This window comes from Oncorhynchus clarkii, chromosome 18 (genome assembly GCF_045791955.1).
Source record: "Oncorhynchus clarkii lewisi isolate Uvic-CL-2024 chromosome 18, UVic_Ocla_1.0, whole genome shotgun sequence".
Lineage (NCBI taxonomy): Eukaryota > Metazoa > Chordata > Actinopteri > Salmoniformes > Salmonidae > Oncorhynchus > Oncorhynchus clarkii.
In genome coordinates this window covers 36409138-36432910 of record NC_092164.1, presented here as the reverse complement: position 1 = coordinate 36432910, position 23773 = coordinate 36409138, and the positions used below count along the sequence as shown (strand labels likewise).

The 23773-nt window shown below is 46.7% G+C and overlaps 1 protein-coding gene across 1 annotated transcript in view; it reads right to left on the bottom strand.

The window, feature by feature from the left end:
- The window catches only part of LOC139373395 (ephrin type-A receptor 7-like), a 332457-nt gene that overhangs the window by 28420 nt on the left and 280264 nt on the right, over positions 1–23773 (bottom strand). Inside the window, exons 6-8 of the mRNA XM_071113849.1 lie at positions 4604–4728; positions 3185–3407; positions 938–1046 (exon numbers count right to left, since the gene is read on the bottom strand). Of these exons, the coding sequence (XP_070969950.1) occupies positions 938–1046; positions 3185–3407; positions 4604–4728 (457 nt within the window). The remainder of the gene's footprint in view (positions 1–937; positions 1047–3184; positions 3408–4603; positions 4729–23773) is intronic.

Sequence of the window (23773 nt, the reverse complement as noted above, 5' to 3'; positions counted from 1 at the left end):
TGTGTGTGTGTGTGTGTGTGTATAATTGTGTGTGTCTGCGTGGGAGTGTGGAGTCGGAATGCCAACACGCTGGAGCATGTGTGATGGAGTGTGTGAGAGCGCGGGGGAGTGTGTGTGGGCGTGTGAGTTGGGATTTCTATAGACGTAGACAGATGTCAAAGTGCACAGAGCTGAAATGGCAGAGAACCACCTTCCATCTCTCCACTCAACTGAATAAAACACACAGGACTTCTGTGCACACAATGCCTATTTTGGCAAAACTTCTTGGCAACAACATGGAGTTGCCCTTAAGTTGTGTAGTTACTACTCTGGTAACCATTGGTAACCATAGTGAAACTACTCAATTGTGCATAACTGTAAATAATGTACACAAAACTATGGTTGAATGACAAAAGTAAGATCACAAGCCAAACAGGATGAGTCTAATTTAAATCCTGGAAACGATACAACCATTTAGCATGGCTGCCCCAGCATTGCCAATCTAAAGAGCCTTGCTAATAGTCTATATTACAGTGGCTCTGAGCTGAGCTGATTGAACATGCATTAAAGCTCTTCTCATTGTGATTACATGCTTTGAGGCAGAGTGCTTCTCCTCATTGGATTATTGTAATCAGGATTATGATGGAGTGGCATGAGCCGTGACTGAGTGTGTGTGTGTGTGTGTTTAGGAGTGTGCGTGCTTATTGTGTGCGTGCCCCATTATGGGTGTACCTTCTTCAGATGTAACTGTTCGTGTGTGTGCGTGCACGTTGTGTATATCTGAATGTGTGTGCATGTGTTGTGTGTGTATTACTGTGTGTGGTGTATATCTGTTTGAGCATGTGCTGTATGTGTGTGTTCGTGCATATTGTCTGTGTATCTGTAGGAGTGTGTGTATTCATGCCTATTGTCTGTCTCTCCGTGTGTGTGTGTGTGTGTGGGTGTGTGGTGTGTGTACCTTCTCCAGAGGAGCAGGCCCACTCCCATAGAGAGCAGCATGATGAGGGCGGCCACAGACACCACCACGATGATGATTACTGGGTTCTGCTCACTGGACGCCAGCGCCACTGTGGATTGGAACGGACACACACACATTGTTTAAGAACAGGCACACGGGAGAACACACACACACATTGTTTAAGAACAGGCACACGGGAGAACACACACACACATTGTTAAAGAGCAGGCACACGGGAGAACACACACACACATTGTTTAAGAACAGGCACACGGGAGAACACACACACACATTGTTTAAGAACAGGCACACGGGAGAACACACACACACATTGTTTAAGAACAGGCACACGGGAGAACACACACATTGTTTAAGAACAGGCACACGGGAGAACACACACACACATTGTTTAAGAACAGGCACACGGGAGAACACACACACACATTGTTTAAGAACAGGCACACGGGAGAACACACACACACATTGTTTAAGAACAGGCACACGGGAGAACACACACACACATTGTTTAAGAGCAGGCACACGGGAGAACACACACACACATTGTTTAAGAACAGGCACACGGGAGAACACACACACACATTGTTTAAGAACAGGCACACGGGAGAACACACACACACATTGTTTAAGAACAGGCACACGGGAGAACACACACATTGTTTAAGAACAGGCACACGGGAGAACACACACACACATTGTTTAAGAACAGGCACACGGGAGAACACACACACACATTGTTTAAGAACAGGCACACGGGAGAACACACACACACATTGTTTAAGAACAGGCACACGGGAGAACACACACACACATTGTTTAAGAACAGGCACACGGGAGAACACACACACACATTGTTTAAGAACAGGCACACGGGAGAACACACACACACATTGCTTAAGAACAGGCACACGGGAGAACACACACACACATTGTTTAAGAACAGGCACACGGGAGAACACACACACACATTGTTTAAGAACAGGCACACGGGAGAACACACACACACATTGTTTAAGAACAGGCACACGGGAGAACACACACACACATTGTTTAAGAACAGGCACACGGGAGAACACACACACACATTGTTTAAGAACAGGCACACGGGAGAACACACACATTGTTTAAGAACAGGCACACGGGAGAACACACACACACATTGTTTAAGAACAGGCACACGGGAGAACACACACACACATTGTTTAAGAACAGGCACACGGGAGAACACACACACACATTGTTTAAGAACAGGCACACGGGAGAACACACACACACATTGTTTAAGAGCAGGCACACGGGAGAACACACACACACATTGTTTAAGAACAGGCACACGGGAGAACACACACACACATTGTTTAAGAACAGGCACACGGGAGAACACACACACACATTGTTTAAGAACAGGCACACGGGAGAACACACACACACATTGTTTAAGAGCAGGCACACGGGAGAACACACACACACATTGTTTAAGAACAGGCACACGGGAGAACACACACATACATTGTTTAAGAGCAGGCACACGGGAGAACACACACACACATTGTTTAAGAACAGGCACACGGGAGAACACACACACACATTGTTTAAGAACAGGCACACGGGAGAACACACACACACATTGTTTAAGAACAGGCACACGGGAGAACACACACACACATTGTTTAAGAGCAGGCACACGGGAGAACACACACACACATTGTTTAAGAGCAGGCACACGGGAGAACACACACACACATTGTTTAAGAACAGGCACACGGGAGAACACACACACACATTGTTTAAGAACAGGCACACGGGAGAACACACACACACATTGTTTAAGAACAGGCACACGGGAGAACACACACACACATTGTTTAAGAACAGGCACACGGGAGAACACACACACACATTGTTTAAGAGCAGGCACACGGGAGAACACACACACACATTGTTTAAGAACAGGCACACGGGAGAACACACACACACATACATAAAGATGACAATAAAGTGACACCCTATCACAGAGCAAAAAGAAGAGACATTTCACAGCTTGATTTCTAAATCCTGGAGCCTTGCATGTACCCCCCCCCCCCCTCTCCACGCACACACACCTCAGTCTTTAGAAAACAGGAGGCCTCTGTGTGGGCTGTCTGGACGCCCACACGGCCCTATCCCAAGCTGCCTCGCGGCAATGGAACGAGATAGCGAGGAAAATGAGGGAGAAACGGGCACACTCACGTTCGCCAAGCGTCTGCAGCTCCAGGGGAGCGCTGTAGCCTCCGTAGTCGATGGGAGAGGGGGAGGAGGAAGAGGAGGCGGCGGCGGCGGAGAGGAGGGAGGAGGGGGCCGGGGTGGAGAAAGGGCGGATGAGGAAGACGTAGGTGGTGCCAGGCTTGAGGTTGTTGACGCTGATGCGGGTGGCGGCCGTCTTGACCGTTGAGTAGCTCTTGTCCTTCTGTTCCTGAAGGAGGGAGGAGAGAGAGTGGCCGGAAAGAACGTTTGAAAGGCGTTTTGTCGAAACATGGCTACGCTAAAACTACAAGAGCACCAAGCGGGTATACTTTCTGTCGCAAAACACCTTTATTTTTTATTTTTACGTGGTCCTCCGGAGCTCAGTTGGCGCTTGCAACGGCAGGACAGTGCGTTTGATTCCGGGGACCACCCGTATGTAAAATGTACGCGCATGACTGCAAACGGTGTTCGGATACAACGACATATATTATTATATATGACTTATTTTGACTGTTCCCTTTCCCGTCACTGGGTTGATTCTGAGTGGTGCCTATTGCGTGTCATAAGATCCCTCAGAGAGCGTTGGGCTGGTAACCGAGAGGACGCTGGTTCGCATACCCGAGCCGACAAGGTGAAAGATCGGTCGATGTGCCCTTGAGCAAGCCACTTAATCCTAATTTGCTCCAGGGGCGTCGTACTAGATTGGCTGACAATATGGAAAACAATACAAGCAGACTCATGTGATTCAAAACAATTGACTCTAAAGGTTAAAGGCTGTGAGACGACGTGCATAAAACCTTCAGAATCAAAGCAAAGAAACAACCCTAGGATCTGCATGCGTGTCTGAATGTATGTTTAGGTGTGTGTGTGTGTGTGTGTGTGTGTCTCGTTTGCTTGTCGTCACATGGTAATGAGTATTTGGAGGTGCGTGCTCTTTAACGCGGTCGTACTTGTCCATGAATTAACATGGCATGGAGAGAACAGAGAGAGAGAGATTGACAGTCGTACTGAGTGACAGAGATGAACGTGATGGACGGACGACGCGCCAAGAGTGGGATGCGACGAGGGGGACCGAGAGAAGTGTTGAAAGAGGGAGTGCGCCTAGTGACGATTTGAGAGTATAGTTGAGAGGGAGTGCGCCTAGTGACGATTTGAGAGTATAGTTGAGGGAGTGCGCCTAGTGACGATTTGAGAGTATAGTTGAGAGGGAGTGCGCCTAGTGACGATTTGAGAGTATAGTTGAGAGGGAGTGCGACAGAGTAGTTGAGTGTGGGAAGTTTTATTTAAGAGTGAATGTGACAGAGTGGATTTGAGATTAAATGTAACGCGACGGAGTTGACCGAATGTGACGGAGTTGACAGTTGTAAACGGGACGGAGTGGACCGTATATGGCGGAGTGACTGAGTTTAAAGCTTCTTTAGTTACCTTTTCGTAGTACTTGATCTCGTACTCGGTGCTGCTGCTGTTGGGGTAGCTGGGCTCCCTCCACACCAGGGTGAGGCTGCGCTGCTCAATCTTCTCCGCACGCAACTCACTCACCAGAGAGGGCGCTATCGAGAGGACGGGCCAAAAGAGAGAGGGAATCATGTGAGAAAAAGAGAGAAGGCGAAGAGAGGGTGAAAGGGAGAAAATAAAATAAATAATGAAATGTATTTATCAAAGTTCTTTCTGGGACGACTTCATCCAAGTCATAAAAGTTTCATGATGTTAGCGCTGAGCGGGTCTCCATACAGTATTCATTGATGGCTGGAGGGTGGGCGGAGATGTTCTCTCCCTATCAGACTCAGTCCTGGTCAGAACTTTTGTTTCGGACTCAATAATATCCAGTAGATGTGTTGAATGAACACTGACCATGAACAGTGTAAAAACATTTCCACATTCTTCCACATACTTCCTTGACCACACGACCTGAAGTGACCAGGAAACCATCCCTTGTTACCACTGATGCTCCGAAAGCTCCGCCCACTCGTCAAGCTAGAATTAAGAGGTCATTAACGAGGTAATGCAAAATTAGCTGACACTCAAACCTCAAAAGGAACACTTAAGCGCAGCTCATTGTCAGTCAACGACCAGTACGGTTGAAGCCTTTTGTCATTACCACAATTAACATATTGCTAATGAGCAGCAAATAGTCAGTAAACATTCATGATATTTTCATTGCTAGGTATTTTCCGTCCATCTGCCGAGTCATGTTTCAATTTGTGCAATTCTCCCTTTCTTTCTAAACCTCTTTCCCTCTCTCCCATGTCAATTCTGATTAGTCCAAATTTCTCTCAATCGTGCTTCTTTCACTCCTAATCTCTTTCGAGACCTCTTGTCACCCCCCCCCCCCACACACACACACTATTATTTTACAACTTCCTTTCTATCAAATACATACGAGCACACGCGCACACACACATCCACCCACACCCCGTGTGACCCCGGCCCTCAGTCTCCCTCTCAGTGGGGCCGGTGTTGAAGTCGTTTTGAGGCGAGGATCAAAGCCAGAGCCGACCTTGTCTTTCGGAGTATCCCTCATATTGGCCCGTGTCTTACTGGCAGCTAATGAGGGCTGCACACAGGCTGGATGAGCCTGTTCAATTACAGCCACAGGCAGCAACTCAATGATGAGATAATAGAGCGAAATGGACTGGTCAAAGACAAAGAAATCCTATGAGTGTCTGTGTGTATTTGTACTGTGTGTGTGTGTGTGTGGGGGGGGGGATCTATCTCCACCTACTCTCATCTCAGTAAAAGGCAGAGGTCTGTACCCAGAAGCGCCTCAAAATTCTCGATACACGTGGGAAACCGTTGAGCCTGAAAAACCCAGCAGCGTTGCGGTTCCTGACACAAAGCGGTGCGCCTGGCACCTACTACCGTACCCCGTTCAATCTTCTGTCTTGCCCATTCACCCTCTGAACGGCACACATACACAAGCTATGTCTCAAATGTCTCAAGGCTTAAAAATCCTTCTTTAACCTGTCTCCTCCCCTTCACCAACACTGATTGAAGTGGATTTAACAAGGGACATCAATAAGGGATCATAGCTTTCACCTGGATTCACCTGGTCAGTCTATGTCATGGAAAGAGCAAGTGTTCCTAATGTTTTGTACACTCAGTGTATACCGCACTGTAAACAAACATATACACAATATGGTGACACACACACACAAGCATAGGCAGGCACACAGACCGCTACTGGCAGAATCAGACGCATGGACACACAGGCAAGCTCACACATCCCACGTGAAATATGTCGACAGTGTCAGCGAAGAGAGAGTAACAGGCGCCACTAATTCAGCAGCGAGTGCTGAATTAGATACACTAAGAACACCGTGTCAACTTGCTCTACCGTCTACAACTCCGGGCCATTGTTTGCCATTCCTTTGTGATTAATTATGCATGGGACAAACTGCTCCAAGACTCCGGCTCAAATGAGTCCGGCTCACAGCGAAAACGCCATCTGACAGAATCCTCTCTGCAGACACGTAGCCAAACCCGGTGGTAGTACAGGCTTGTATTGAGTTTGGAAAACACTAACACACTCCAAGGGAGAACATTTCAACCCGACACACCCTGGTAGTGTAGTTGCAAGAACAGAAATATAGTGTGTGAAGAAAACCCACACACACTTGGAAAAGACAGGGGTTTAGTTACACAGACCAACGTAGTAATACGTTACCCAAACCTGCAAAATATTCCATCTCGCACCGGCGCGCGCACACACACACACAGAACCCCCTCACACACCTAGACACACACACACACACAGAACCCCCTCACACACCTAGACACACCTAGACACACACTAATATCTAGTTTCCCCATCCGGTCTGAAAGCAGCTGGTGTGTGTTCATTGGGCTGACCCCTGTCTGAACGAAAGGAAATGGATGCTGAGAGGAGACTGAATTGGCCGCGGCAGACCAAGCCTAATTTCCACAGGCATTAGACCGGAGGTTACGACCTTACAGGGTTCCACTGTAATACAGGACCAGACCCCGTGGCTAACCAGACAGCTTCCCCCCCCCCCCCCCATCATAGATAGCTTCCACAGAATGACATGGAGGGAAAGACGGACGGAGTTGACACAAACAGATCCAATCCCTTTCATTTCGGAATCCAAGATGTTTTAATGGTGAGGAAGGCATTGAAACTACGTGGTCTGATGGCTCAGTTCTGGCATGTGTCTATGCAGGTGGTGTACAGGCACAAACACGGCGTCTGATTCATAGGCAGTTGCACCTGCCTACCATCTGTCTGCCACCAACAAAGTTGCAGTATGAAGAGACATGATAAAGTAAAAGACAGCTATGTGACAGGCAGGTAGATTGGCACAAAATGGCCCCCGCCTCCACAGTTGGATTCTATCCTCACGCAGCCAACCAAGGTGAGGTATAAATATATGCTACATTGTGCAGACAAAAGAAGATGTGGTGGCGGCGGTGGCTCTATTGCAGGTAATGAATACAATTTGGCACAAAATGGCCTCTGTGTTCCACAGCTGCACATGCCGTCCGTCTTGACGCAGCCAACAAAAGGTACACTATGCTGCTTCTAGCTATCACCGAAGACAGGCAGTGGAGCTGTAGTCCCTCAGGACCACCACAGAGAATGAGTGTGTGTGAACATCTCTCCCGCTCTCTCTCTCCATCCATCTCTCGGTCTCTTTTTTCTGTTCTCCCCTGCAGCCCTGTTTATGCATCTGCAATGAATAAATCCATCTTACCATGCAGAGGTTTCTTTGTTCTACTCGTCTCTCTCTCGCTCGTGTGTGTGTGTGTGTGTATACATCCAAAAAAAGACGAGTGATTGAGCCAACATGTATCAGCCAATCATGTCAGAGAAGTTAACAGGCTGTAAAGTACAAGTGTACAGCATTACTCCAAACATCTACAAGCTGGGTTAAAGCTGACTTGGGGAGGAAAGGAGAAGAGTTTAGTGCTACAGAAGCACCCCACATCTCTGGAGTGCCTTTATGTGTGTTTATGTGTCTCCCTGAGTCTTGGCATAGCTAAATGAACTCAGAACAATACCATTATAAACACTAAGATACTCTGGGACAGAAATACATATTTGGGGTGATGGTAGAACATTTTTTAAATGTTTCTGAGATCATCTGAATGCCACTACATTGTGTGTGTGCGCGCGTGCGCGCGCGTGTATACCCACCAGTAAAGTGTGTCAATTCCCCTACATAAAGTATGCATCTCTGTGACAGTCACCAAATACAACGCAACCTTTTAAAAATCATTCAGCACACAAATAAGCCCCAGCCATCAAAAAAAAAGCCCACTCCCTTCAATCAGAATCCGTGTGAGCCACAAAGACAGACCCGCGATAATGACGTTGTGTTGTGGCCCAGCATCACCTCCCAGGGCTCACTATCTGGCAGTGGCCCCCGCTTTTAATCTGAGTCTATCAGCCGGCCCAGCAGTGGAGCGCTATCTGGCAGGATGTTCCCCGCTCCCTGTGTAATCTGCCCTATCAGTATTCTGTCTGTCTGCACGCACCGTGCCGGGCCGAGATAAAAACCTCACAATTACTCCAGCGCACCAGCTACCCAAAATAGGAAGGGGTATAAAGAGAGGGAGGTAGGAGGAGAGGGGCGGACGGATCGAGTCAGAGGCATTATTGCTGGCCATTATCATTCATATGAACCGCTGTCTGTGTGCGTGTGTGTGAGACTGACATACGTTCTGAGAGAAAACACACACACGACAGAGGATTCTGCAATTTGTGACGAGAGTGGGAGAGAAGGGTGAGGGAGGGGAGAATTGACACCTGACACCTGCCACAGATACATTTTCATCTAAAGTCCACGATTATAGACTGTGGGGGCTCGGTGTGTGTGTATCTGCGTGTGTTTGTGTGTCTGCGTGTATCTGTGTTTGCATGTGTGTGTGCGCTGATAGCACCTCAGTGTGTGATAGAGAGAACCAGAGGAGGGTGACAGAGTGATTACATGTGCCAGCCTGTGGGTGGATGGATGGATGGATGGGTGAGCAAGAGCCAGAAAGTGAATTAACGAGAGAGGCACATGATTGAATTATGAAGTCAACTTAGTCCCCCCCATCCCCCACAGTTCTATAGACCACATTCATCCGAAATACACATTCCCCAAATCATTCTCAAATGTTTGGGTCTCAAACCAGATTGTCAGTAAGTGGTTTGGACGGACTAGCTCCTGAATAGCCGAATAAGCTCAGTCTGTCAGTAACTATCCTCTTCCTGTGATTTTTGGATGGGCGAATTCTTCTGTCTTCTTCCATAACCCGTGACGGTTGCTGTAAGCCAGGCAGACTGTGGCGGGGCTCACATCCACACATACTGGGAGAGGCAGACCTGTCACCGCGGTTTGGCAGAGGAGACGGAGAGAGCTCAACACAGCCTGACAGAACACCCAGTCAGGGGGAAATGCCACACACACACACACACACACACACACACACACACAAGCCCATGCACATACACGTGTGTACACAGACACCCAAATAGACATAAGCAAGCCCACACACTCACACAAATAAACAGCAAACAGAGGCAATGAATTTACAGGGAGTGCAGAGTGAAGTTTGAGGGTATAAAGTGCTGATGACTGCTTAAAGAGCATGAGAAACACTGTCACACAGAGATGGATGCACATACTGTGTATCACAAACACACTCCGCATGTGCACACACTCACACACATGCACAAATGACCGTGGGGATATGTAGGCTAAATGGGAGGTGTGTGTGTGTTCCATTTGTGCTGTATTAGACGTCAGTGGGTGTGAGCTAACTGATGAGAGGATGCTGTGTGTTAGGCCTGTCACTGTTGTGTCTGACAGACCAGCAGGAGGGTGACAGACAGTTGAGCTCATCAACAAACCACCCGAGACACACACACACCCTTAATGGAACACTGGTCACTTTAATAATATTTCCATATGGTCTATCCTACGGATTCTTCAGATGTACTACATATTCTATCCATAATGTCTATACATCACATACATATATATATATATAAACTCATATAAAAAAAAAGTCCTCTCACTGTCAACTGTGTTGATTTTCAGCAAACTTAACATGTGTAAATATTTGTATGAACATAACAAGATTCAACAACTGAGACCTAAACTGAACGAGTTCTACAGACATGTGACTAACAGAAATGGAATGATGTGTCCCTGAACAAAGGCAGGGTCAAAATCAAAGGTAACAGTAACAGTCAGTATCTGGTGTGGCCACCAGCTGCATTAAACCTGTTTGGGCAGCATTTTCACGTTTGGATGAAAAGCGCGCCCAGAGTAAACAGCCTGCTACTCAGTCCCAGTTGCTAATATATGCATATTATCAGTAGATTTGGATAGAAAACACTGACGTTTCTAAAACTGTTTGAATGATGTCTGTGAGTATAACAGAACTCATATGGCAGGCAAAAACCTGAGAAAAATCCAACCAGGAAGTGGGAAATCTGAGCTTTGAAGTTTTTCAACTCTTGGCCTATCGAATACACAGTGTCTGTGGGGTCATATTGCACTTCCTAAGGCTTCCACTAGAAGTCAACAGTCTTTAGAACCTCGTTTGATGCTTCTGTGAAGTGGGGCCGAATGAGAGGGGAATGAGTCAGAGGTCTGGCAGAGAGCCACGAGCTCGTGACGCGCGTTCATGTGAAAGTTACCTCGCGTTCCATTGCTTTTCTACAAACAAAGGAAATCTCTGGTTGGAACATTATTGAAGATTTATGATAAAAACATCCTAAAGATTGATTCTATACTTCGTTTGACATGTTTCTACGAACTGTAATATTACTTTTCGTCTGAGTTTTGCCAGGACCTGCCCGCGCGTCGTAAGTTTAGATTGTGTACTGAACGCGCGGACCAAAAGGAGTTATTTGGACATTTACTTTATGGAACAAATCAAACATTTATTGTGGAATTGGGATTCCTGGGAGTGCATTCTGATGAAGATCAAAGGTAAGTGAATATTTATAATGCTATTTCTGACTCCAACATGGCGGATATCTTTTTGGGTTGTATTGGACTCTGAGCGCCGTTCTCAGATTATTGCATGGTTTTTGAAATCTGACACAGCGGTTGCATTAAGGAGAAGTATATCTTTAATTCTTTTAATCTTTTATCAATATTTATTATGAGTATTTCTGTAAATTGATGTGGCTCTGTACAAATTCACGGGATGTTTTCGAGGCAAAGCCAAATGTAAACTGAGGTTTTTGGATATAAATATGAACTTGATCGAACAATATCATGTTAGGTCAGCAACTAGTCAGTCACATGTTGTCCCGGGAGTGTCATCTGATGAAGAATATCAAAGGTTAGTGATTAATTTTATCTTTATTTCTGATTTTTGTGACTCCTCTCTTTGGTTGGAAAATCGCTATATGCTTTCTGTGACTAGTTGCTGACCTAACATGATATGTTCTGCTTTCGCTGAAAAGCTTTATTTTTATTTTTTAAATATTTTTAAAATCTAACACTGTGGTTGGATTAATGAGAATTGTATCTTTAAAATGGTGTCTAATACTTGAGATTTCTGTTGATTGAATTTGGTGCCCTGCAATTTCATTGGCTGTTGGCGAGGGGTTCCTAGACAGGTTTTAAGTACTGCAGTGCATCCCCTACTCATGGCCTGCATCAGATTTGCCAGTTCTTGCTGTGAGATGTTACCCCACTCTTTCACCAAGGCACCTGCAAATTCCTGGACATTTCTGGGGGAAATGGCCTTAGCCCTCACCCTCCGATCCAACAGGTCCCAGACGTGCTCAATGGAATTGAGATCTGGGCTCTTCGCTGGCCATGGCAGAACACTGACATTACTGTCTTGCAGGAAATCACGCACCGAACGAGCAGTACGGCTGGTGGCATTGTCATGCTGGAGGGTCATGTCAGGATGAGCCTGCAGGAAGGGTACCACGTGAGGGAGGAGGATGTCTTCCCTGTAACGCACAGCGTTGAGATTGCCTGCAAAATGACAAGCTCAGTCCGATGATGCTGTGGGACACCGCCCCAGACCATGACGGACCCTCCACCTCCAAATCAATCCCACTCCTCGATGTAACGCTCATACCTTTGACGATAAACGCGAATCCGACCATCATCCCTGGTGAGACAAAACTGTGACTCGGAAACTCAGTGAAGCTGCGACTCAGTGAAGAGCACTTTCTGTCAGTCCGGTCTGGTCCAGCGACGGTGGGTTTGTGCCCGTAGGCGACGTTGTTGAGGACCTGCCTTACAACAGGCCTACAAGCCCTCAGTCCAACCTCTCAGCCTATTGCGGACAATCTGAGAACTGATGGAGGCATTGTGCGTTCCTGCTGTAACTTGGGCAGTTGTTGTTGCCATCCTGTACCTGTCCCGCAGGTGGGATGTTCGGATGTACCGATCCTGTGTGTTGTTACACGTGGTCTGCCACTGCGAGGACGATCAGCTGTCCGTCCTGTCTCCCTGTAGCACTGTCTTAGGCGTCTCACAGTATGGACATTGCAATGTATTGCCCTGGCCACATCTGCAGTCCTCATGCCTCCTTGCAGCATGCCTAAGGCACTTTCACAAAGATGAGCAGGGACCCTGGGCTTCTTTCTTTTGGTGTTTTTCAGTCAGTAGAAAGGCCTCTTTAGTGTCCTAAATTTTCATAACTTTGACCTTAATTGCCTACCGTCTGTAAGCAGTTAGTGTCTTAACGATCATTCCACAGGTGCATGTTCATTAATTGCTTATGGTTCATTGAACAAGCATGGGAAACAGTGTTTAAACCCTTTACAATGAAGATCTGTGAAGTTATTTTGATTTTTACCAATTATCTTTGAAAGACAGGGTCCTGAAAAAGGGACGTTTATGTATTTAAACTCCGGACTCCGACATTGCTCGTTGTAATATTTCTATATTTCTTAATTCCATAATTTCACTTTTAGATGTGTGCATTGCTGTGAATTGTTTGATAGTACGGCACTGTTGGAGCTAGGAACACAAGCATTTCACTACACCCGCATTAACATCTGCTAAATACGTGTATGTGACCAATACAATGTGATTTGTTTTTGACAGCTGCACAATGAAGATCTTAACAGTTGTGAGGAGGCCAAAATGAAAGAGAGGAGGAGGGGTTGAACGAAACAACTTCAAATTTCCTCTCCTTTCACCGAGATGAAAAATGGGTTTTCACCTCTCTAGCTCTCTGCCTGGAGACTGAGTCATTGCGCTGTAGAGACTTCCGTTCAAAAGGAGCCCTCCAGCCCAGCGTGTTACTCGGTTTAACCAAGGGTGTGTGTCTTTTCAGTCTGTGACTGTGTGCGTGCGTGTCTTCTATGTGTGTGTGTCTTTTCAGTCTGTGACTGTGTGCGTTTGTGATGGTGTGTATGTCTGTCCGTGACTGTGTGTGGTCTATGCGTGTGTGTTTGTGATGTTGTGTATGTCTGTCCGTGACTGTGTGTGGTCTATGCGTGTGTGTTTGTGATGGTGCGTATGTCTGTCCGTGACTGTGTGTGGCCTATGCGTGTGTGTTTGTGATAGTGTGTATGTCTGTCCGTGACTGTGTGTGGTCTATGCGTGTGTGTTTGTGATGGTGTGTATGTCTGTCCGTGACTGTGTGTGGTCTATGTGTGTGTGATGGTGTGTATGTCTGTCCGTGACTGTGTGTGGTCTATGTGTTTGTGATGGTGTGTATGTCTGTCCGTGACTGTGTGTGGTCTATGTGTTTGTGTTTGTGATGGTGTGTATGTCTGTCCATGACTGTGTGTGGTCTATGTGTGTGTGTTTGTGATGGTGTGCATGTCTGTCCGTGACTGTGTGTGGTCTATGTGTGTATGTCTGTCCGTGACTGTGTGTGGTCTATGTGTTTGTGATGGTGTGTATGTCTGTCCGTGACTGTGTGTGGTCTACGTGTGTGTGTTTGTGATGTTGTGTATGTCTGTCCGTGACTGTGTGTGGTCTATGCGTGTGTGTTTGTGATGGTGTGTATGTCTGTCCGTGACTGTGTGTGGTCAATGTGTTTGTGATGGTGTGTATGTCTGTCCGTGACTGTGTGTGGTCTATGTGTGTGTGTTTGTGATGGTGTGTATGTCTGTCCGTGACTGTGTGTGGTCTATGTGTGTGTGTTTGTGATGGTGTGTATGTCTGTCCGTGACTGTGTGTGGTCTATGTGTGTGTGTTTGTGATGGTGTGTATGTCTGTCCGTGACTGTGTGTGGTCAATGTGTTTGTGATGGTGTGTATGTCTGTCCGTGACTGTGTGTGGTCTATGTGTTTGTGATGGTGTGTATGTCTGTCCGTGACTGTGTGTGGTCTATGTGTGTGTGTTTGTGATGGTGTGTATGTCTGTCCGTGACTGTGTGTGGTCTATGTGTTTGTGTTTGTGATGGTGTGTATGTCTGTCCGTGACTGTGTGTGGTCTATGTGTGTGTGTTTGTGATGGTGTGTATGTCTGTCCGTGACTGTGTGTGGCCTATGCGTGTGTGTTTGTGATGGTGTGTATGTCTGTCCGTGACTGTGTGTGGTCTATGCGTGTGTGTTTGTGATGGTGTGTATGTCTGTCCGTGACTGTGTGTGGTCTATGTGTGTGTGATGGTGTGTATGTCTGTCCGTGACTGTGTGTGGTCTATGTGTTTGTGATGGTGTGTATGTCTGTCCATGACTGTGTGTGGTCTATGTGTGTGTGTTTGTGATGGTGTGCATGTCTGTCCGTGACTGTGTGTGGTCTATGTGTTTGTGATGGTGTGTATGTCTGTCCGTGACTGTGTGTGGTCTATGCGTTTGTGTTTGTGATGGTGTGTATGTCTGTCCGTGACTGTGTGTGGTCTACGTGTGTGTGTTTGTGATGTTGTGTATGTCTGTCCGTGACTGTGTGTGGTCTATGCGTGTGTGTTTGTGATGGTGTGTATGTCTGTCCGTGACTGTGTGTGGTCAATGTGTTTGTGATGGTGTGTATGTCTGTCCGTGACTGTGTGTGGTCTATGTGTGTGTGTTTGTGATGGTGTGTATGTCTGTCCGTGACTGTGTGTGGTCTATGTGTTTGTGTTTGTGATGGTGTGTATGTCTGTCCGTGACTGTGTGTGGTCTATGCGTGTGTGTTTGTGATGGTGTGTATGTCTGTCCGTGACTGTGTGTGGTCTATGTGTGTGTGTTTGTGATGGTGTGTATGTCTGTCCGTGACTGTGTGTGGTCTATGTGTGTGTGTTTGTGATGGTGTGTATGTCTGTCCGTGACTGTGTGTGGTCAATGTGTTTGTGATGGTGTGTATGTCTGTCCGTGACTGTGTGTGGTCTATGTGTTTGTGATGGTGTGTATGTCTGTCCGTGACTGTGTGTGGAATATGTGTGTGTGTTTGTGATGGTGTGTATGTCTGTCCGTGACTGTGTGTGGTCTATGTGTTTGTGTTTGTGATGGTGTGTATGTCTGTCCGTGACTGTGTGTGGTCTATGTGTGCGTGTTTGTGATGGTGTGTATGTCTGTCCGTGACTGTGTGTGGTCTATGTGTTTGTGTTTGTGATGGTGTGTATGTCTGTCCGTGACTGTGTGTGGGCTATGTGTTTGTGATGGTGTGTATGTCTGTCCGTGACTGTGTGTGGTCTATGTGTTTGTGATGGTGTGTATGTCTGTCCGTGACTGTGTGTGGTCTATGTGTTTGTGTTTGTGATGGTGTGTATGTCTGTCCGTGACTGTGTGTGGTCTATGTGTTTGTGATGGTGTGTATGTCTGTCCGTGACTGTGTGTGGTCTATGTGTTTGTGTTTGTGATGGTGTGTATGTCTGTCCGTGACTGTGTGTGGTCTATGTGTTTGTGTTTGTGATGGTGTGTATGTCTGTCCGTGACTGTGTGTGGTCTATGTGTTTGTGATGGTGTGTATGTCTATGTGTTTGTGATGGTGTGTATGTCTGTCCGTGACTGTGTGTGGTCTATGTGTTTGTGTTTGTGATGGTGTGTATGTCTGTCCGTGACTGTGTGTGGTCTATGTGTTTGTGATGGTGTGTATGTCTGTCCGTGACTGTGTGTGGTCTATGCGTTTGTGTTTGTGATGGTGTGTATGTCTGTCCGTGACTGTGTGTGGTCTATGCGTGTGTGTTTGTGATGGTGTGTATGTCTGTCCGTGACTGTGTGTGGTCTATGTGTTTGTGTTTGTGATGGTGTGTATGTCTGTCCGTGACTGTGTGTGGTCTATGTGTTTGTGTTTGTGATGGTGTGTATGTCTCTCCGTGACTGTGTGTGGTCTATGTGTTTGTGATGGTGTGTATGTCTGTCCGTGACTGTGTGTGGTCTATGTGTTTGTGATGGTGTGTATGTCTGTCCGTGACTGTGTGTGGTCTATGTGTTTGTGATGGTGTGTATGTCTGTCCGTGACTGTGTGTGGTCTATGTGTTTGTGATGGTGTGGTGTGTATGTCTATGTGTTTGTGATGGTGTGTATGTCTGTCCGTGACTGTGTGTGGTCTATGTGTTTGTGATGGTGTGTATGTCTGTCCGTGACTGTGTGTGGTCTATGTGTTTGTGATGGTGTGTATGTCTGTCCGTGACTGTGTGTGGTCTATGTGTTTGTGATGGTGTGTATGTCTGTCCGTGACTGTGTGTGGTCTATGTGTTTGTGATGGTGTGTATGTCTGTCCGTGACTGTGTGTGGTCTATGTGTTTGTGATGGTGTGTATGTCTGTCCGTGACTGTGTGTGGTCTATGTGTTTGTGATGGTGTGTATGTCTGTCCGTGACTGTGTGTGGTCTATGTGTTTGTGATGGTGTGTATGTCTGTCCGTGACTGTGTGTGGTCTATGTGTTTGTGATGGTGTGTATGTCTGTCCGTGACTGTGTGTGGTCTATGTGTTTGTGATGGTGTGTATGTCTGTCCGTGACTGTGTGTGGTCTATGTGTTTGTGATGGTGTGTATGTCTGTCCGTGACTGTGTGTGGTCTGTGTGTGGAATATGTGTGTGTTTGTGATGGTGTGTATGTCTGTCCGTGACTGTGTGTGGTCTATGTGTTTGTGATGGTGTGTATGTCTGTCCGTGACTGTGTGTGGAATATGTGTATGTGTTTGTGATGGTGTGTATGTCTGTCCGTGACTGTGTGTGGTCTATGTGTTTGTGTTTGTGATGGTGTGTATGTCTGTCCGTGACTGTGTGTGGTCTATGTGTGTGTGTTTGTGATGGTGTGTATGTCTGTCCGTGACTGTGTGTGGTCTATGTGTTTGTGTTTGTGATGGTGTGTATGTCTGTCCGTGACTGTGTGTGGTCTATGTGTTTGTGATGGTGTGTATGTCTGTCCGTGACTGTGTGTGGTCTATGTGTTTGTGATGGTGTGTATGTCTGTCCGTGACTGTGTGTGGTCTATGTGTTTGTGTTTGTGATGGTGTGTATGTCTGTCCGTGACTGTGTGTGGTCTATGTGTTTGTGATGGTGTGTATGTCTGTCCGTGACTGTGTGTGGTCTATGTGTTTGTGTTTGTGATGGTGTGTATGTCTGTCCGTGACTGTGTGTGGTCTATGTGTTTGTGTTTGTGATGGTGTGTATGTCTGTCCGTGACTGTGTGTGGTCTATGTGTTTGTGATGGTGTGTATGTCTGTCCGTGACTGTGTGTGGTCTATGCGTTTGTGTTTGTGATGGTGTGTATGTCTGTCCGTGACTGTGTGTGGTCTATGTGTTTGTGATGGTGTGTATGTCTGTCCGTGACTGTGTGTGGTCTATGCGTTTGTGTTTGTGATGGTGTGTATGTCTGTCCGTGACTGTGTGTGGTCTATGCGTTTGTGTTTGTGATGGTGTGTATGTCTGTCCGTGACTGTGTGTGGTCTATGTGTTTGTGTTTGTGATGGTGTGTATGTCTGTCCGTGACTGTGTGTGGTCTATGTGTTTGTGTTTGTGATGGTGTGTATGTCTGTCCGTGACTGTGTGTGGTCTATGTGTTTGTGTTTGTGATGGTGTGTATGTCTGTCCGTGACTGTGTGTGGTCTATGTGTTTGTGTTTGTGATGGTGTGTATGTCTGTCCGTGACTGTGTGTGGTCTATGTGTTTGTGTTTGTGATGGTGTGTATGTCTGTCCGTGACTGTGTGTGGTCTATGTGTTTGTGTTTGTGATGGTGTGTATGTCTGTCCGTGACTGTGTGTGGTCTATGTGTTTGTGATGGTGTGTATGTCTGTCCGTGACTGTGTGTGGTCTATGTGTTTGTGTTTGTGATGGTGTGTATGTCTGTCCGTGACTGTGTGTGGTCTATGTGTTTGTGTTTGTGATGGTGTGTATGTCTGTCCGTGACTGTGTGTGGTCTATGTGTTTGTGATGGTGTGTATGTCTGTCCGTGACTGTGTGTGGTCTATGTGTTTGTGTTTGTGATGGTGTGTATGTCTGTCCGTGACTGTGTGTGGTCTATGTGTTTGTGATGGTGTGTATGTCTGTCCGTGACTGTGTGTGGTCTATGCGTTTGTGTTTGTGATGGTGTGTATGTCTGTCCGTGACTGTGTGTGGTCTATGCGTGTGTGTTTGTGATGGTGTGTATGTCTGTCCGTGACTGTGTGTGGTCTATGTGTTTGTGTTTGTGATGGTGTGTATGTCTGTCCGTGACTGTGTGTGGTCTATGTGTTTGTGTTTGTGATGGTGTGTATGTCTGTCCGTGACTGTGTGTGGTCTATGTGTTTGTGATGGTGTGTATGTCTGTCCGTGACTGTGTGTGGTCTATGTGTTTGTGATGGTGTGTATGTCTGTCCGTGACTGTGTGTGGTCTATGTGTTTGTGATGGTGTGTATGTCTGTCCGTGACTGTGTGTGGTCTATGTGTTTGTGATGGTGTGTATGTCTGTCCGTGACTGTGTGTGGTCTATGTGTTTGTGATGGTGTGTATGTCTGTCCGTGACTGTGTGTGGTCTATGTGTTTGTGATGGTGTGTATGTCTGTCCGTGACTGTGTGTGGTCTATGTGTTTGTGATGGTGTGTATGTCTGTCCGTGACTGTGTGTGGTCTATGTGTTTGTGATGGTGTGTATGTCTGTCCGTGACTGTGTGTGGTCTATGTGTTTGTGATGGTGTGTATGTCTGTCCGTGACTGTGTGTGGTCTATGTGTTTGTGATGGTGTGTATGTCTGTCCGTGACTGTGTGTGGTCTATGTGTTTGTGATGGTGTGTATGTCTGTCCGTGACTGTGTGTGGTCTATGTGTTTGTGATGGTGTGTATGTCTGTCCGTGACTGTGTGTGGTCTATGTGTTTGTGATGGTGTGTATGTCTGTCCGTGACTGTGTGTGGTCTATGTGTTTGTGATGGTGTGTATGTCTGTCCGTGACTGTGTGTGGTCTATGTGTTTGTGATGGTGTGTATGTCTGTCCGTGACTGTGTGTGGTCTATGTGTATGTGTTTGTGATGGTGTGTATGTCTGTCCGTGACTGTGTGTGGTCTATGTGTTTGTGTTTGTGATGGTGTGTATGTCTGTCCGTGACTGTGTGTGGTCTATGTGTGTGTGTTTGTGATGGTGTGTATGTCTGTCCGTGACTGTGTGTGGTCTATGTGTTTGTGTTTGTGATGGTGTGTATGTCTGTCCGTGACTGTGTGTGGTCTATGTGTTTGTGATGGTGTGTATGTCTGTCCGTGACTGTGTGTGGTCTATGTGTTTGTGATGGTGTGTATGTCTGTCCGTGACTGTGTGTGGTCTATGTGTTTGTGTTTGTGATGGTGTGTATGTCTGTCCGTGACTGTGTGTGGTCTATGTGTTTGTGATGGTGTGTATGTCTGTCCGTGACTGTGTGTGGTCTATGTGTTTGTGTTTGTGATGGTGTGTATGTCTGTCCGTGACTGTGTGTGGTCTATGTGTTTGTGTTTGTGATGGTGTGTATGTCTGTCCGTGACTGTGTGTGGTCTATGTGTTTGTGATGGTGTGTATGTCTGTCCGTGACTGTGTGTGGTCTATGCGTTTGTGTTTGTGATGGTGTGTATGTCTGTCCGTGACTGTGTGTGGTCTATGTGTTTGTGATGGTGTGTATGTCTGTCCGTGACTGTGTGTGGTCTATGCGTTTGTGTTTGTGATGGTGTGTATGTCTGTCCGTGACTGTGTGTGGTCTATGTGTTTGTGTTTGTGATGGTGTGTATGTCTGTCCGTGACTGTGTGTGGTCTATGTGTTTGTGTTTGTGATGGTGTGTATGTCTGTCCGTGACTGTGTGTGGTCTATGTGTTTGTGTTTGTGATGGTGTGTATGTCTGTCCGTGACTGTGTGTGGTCTATGTGTTTGTGTTTGTGATGGTGTGTATGTCTGTCCGTGACTGTGTGTGGTCTATGTGTTTGTGATGGTGTGTATGTCTGTCCGTGACTGTGTGTGGTCTATGTGTTTGTGATGGTGTGTATGTCTGTCCGTGACTGTGTGTGGTCTATGTGTTTGTGATGGTGTGTATGTCTGTCCGTGACTGTGTGTGGTCTATGTGTTTGTGATGGTGTGTATGTCTGTCCGTGACTGTGTGTGGTCTATGTGTTTGTGATGGTGTGTATGTCTGTCCGTGACTGTGTGTGGTCTATGTGTTTGTGATGGTGTGTATGTCTGTCCGTGACTGTGTGTGGTCTATGTGTTTGTGATGGTGTGTATGTCTGTCCGTGACTGTGTGTGGTCTATGTGTTTGTGATGGTGTGTATGTCTGTCCGTGACTGTGTGTGGTCTATGTGTTTGTGATGGTGTGTATGTCTGTCCGTGACTGTGTGTGGTCTATGTGTTTGTGTTTGTGATGGTGTGTATGTCTGTCCGTGACTGTGTGTGGTCTATGCGTGTGTGTTTGTGATGGTGTGTATGTCTGTCAGTGACTGTGTGTGGTCTATGCGTGTGTGTTTGTGATGGTGTGTATGTCTGTCCGTGACTGTGTGTGGTCTATGTGTTTGTGATGGTGTGTATGTCTGTCCGTGACTGTGTGTGGTCTATGTGTTTGTGATGGTGTGTATGTCTGTCCGTGACTGTGTGTGGTCTATGAGTTTGTGTTTGTGATGGTGTGTATGTCTGTCCGTGACTGTGTGTGGTCTATGCGTGTGTGTTTGTGATGGTGTGTATGTCTGTCCGTGACTGTGTGTGGTCTATGCGTGTGTGTTTGTGATGGTGTGTATGTCTGTCCGTGACTGTGTGTGGTCTATGTGTTTGTGATGGTGTGTATGTCTGTCCGTGACTGTGTGTGGTCTATGTGTTTGTGATGGTGTGTATGTCTGTCCGTGACTGTGTGTGGTCTATGTGTTTGTGTTTGTGATGGTGTGTATGTCTGTCCATGACTGTGTGTGGTCTATGTGTGTGTGTTTGTGATGGTGTGCATGTCTGTCCATGACTGTGTGTGGTCTATGTGTGTGTGATGGTGTGTATGTCTGTCCGTGACTGTGTGTGGTCTATGTGTTTGTGATGGTGTGTATGTCTGTCCGTGACTGTGTGTGGTCTATGTGTTTGTGATGGTGTGTATGTCTGTCCGTGACTGTGTGTGGTCTATGTGTGTGTGTTTGTGATGGTGTGTATGTCTGTCCGTGACTGTGTGTGGTCTATGTGTTTGTGTTTGTGATGGTGTGTATGTCTGTCCGTGACTGTGTGTGGTCTATGTGTTTGTGATGGTGTGTATGTCTGTTCGTGACTGTGTGTGGTCTATGTGTTTGTGATGGTGTGTATGTCTGTCCGTGACTGTGTATGTCTGTCCGTGACTGTGTGTGGTCTATGTGTGTGTGTTTGTGATGGTGTGCATGTCTGTCCGTGACTGTGTGTGGTCTATGTGTGTATGTCTGTCCGTGACTGTGTGTGGTCTATGTGTTTGTGATGGTGTGTATGTCTGTCCGTGACTGTGTGTGGTCTATGCGTTTGTGTTTGTGATGGTGTGTATGTCTGTCCGTGACTGTGTGTGGTCTACGCGTGTGTGTTTGTGATGTTGTGTATGTCTGTCCGTGACTGTGTGTGGTCTATGCGTGTGTGTTTGTGATGGTGTGTATGTCTGTCCGTGACTGTGTGTGGTCTATGTGTTTGTGATGGTGTGTATGTCTGTCCGTGACTGTGTGTGGTCTATGTGTTTGTGTTTGTGATGGTGTGTATGTCTGTCCGTGACTGTGTGTGGTCTATGTGTTTGTGATGGTGTGTATGTCTGTCCGTGACTGTGTGTGGTCTATGTGTTTGTGATGGTGTGTATGTCTGTCCGTGACTGTGTGTGGTCTATGTGTTTGTGATGGTGTGTATGTCTGTCCGTGACTGTGTGTGGTCTATGTGTTTGTGATGGTGTGTATGTCTGTCCGTGACTGTGTGTGGTCTATGTGTTTGTGATGGTGTGTATGTCTGTCCGTGACTGTGTGTGGTCTATGTGTTTGTGATGGTGTGCATGTCTGTCCATGACTGTGTGTGGTCTATGTGTGTGTGATGGTGTGTATGTCTGTCCGTGACTGTGTGTGGTCTATGTGTTTGTGATGGTGTGTATGTCTGTCCGTGACTGTGTGTGGTCTATGTGTTTGTGATGGTGTGTATGTCTGTCCGTGACTGTGTGTGGTCTATGTGTGTGTGTTTGTGATGGTGTGTATGTCTGTCCGTGACTGTGTGTGGTCTATGTGTTTGTGTTTGTGATGGTGTGTATGTCTGTCCGTGACTGTGTGTGGTCTATGTGTTTGTGTTTGTGATGGTGTGTATGTCTGTCCGTGACTGTGTGTGGTCTATGTGTTTGTGATGGTGTGTATGTCTGTCCGTGACTGTGTGTGGTCTATGTGTGTGTGTTTGTGATGGTGTGCATGTCTGTCCGTGACTGTGTGTGGTCTATGTGTGTATGTCTGTCCGTGACTGTGTGTGGTCTATGTGTTTGTGATGTTGTGTATGTCTGTCCGTGACTGTGTGTGGTCTATGCGTGTGTGTTTGTGATGGTGTGTATGTCTGTCCGTGACTGTGTGTGGTCTATGCGTGTGTGTTTGTGATGGTGTGTATGTCTGTCCGTGACTGTGTGTGGTCTATGCGTGTGTGTTTGTGATGGTGTGTATGTCTGTCCGTGACTGTGTGTGGTCAATGTGTTCGTGATGGTGAGTATGTCTGTCCGTGACTGTGTGTGGTCTATGTGTTTGTGATGGTGTGTATGTCTGTCCGTGACTGTGTGTGGTCTATGTGTTTGTGTTTGTGATGGTGTGTATGTCTGTCCGTGACTGTGTGTGGTCTATGTGTTTGTGTTTGTGATGGTGTGTATGTCTGTCCGTGACTGTGTGTGGTCTATGTGTGTGTGTTTGTGATGGTGTGTATGTCTGTCTGTGACTGTGTGTGGTCTATGTGTTTGTGTTTGTGATGGTGTGTATGTCTGTCCGTGACTGCGTGTGGTCTATGTGTTTGTGATGGTGTGTATGTCTGTCCGTGACTGTGTGTGGTCTATGTGTTTGTGATGGTGTGTATGTCTGTCCGTGACTGTGTGTGGTCTATGTGTTTGTGATGGTGTGCATGTCTGTCCGTGACTGTGTGTGGTCTATGTGTTTGTGATGGTGTGTATGTCTGTCCGTGACTGTGTGTGGTCTATGTGTTTGTGATGGTGTGTATGTCTGTCCGTGACTGTGTGTGGTCTATGTGTTTGTGATGGTGTGTATGTCTGTCCGTGACTGTGTGTGGTCTATGTGTTTGTGTTTGTGATGGTGTGTATGTCTGTCCGTGACTGTGTGTGGTCTATGTGTTTGTGATGGTGTGTATGTCTGTC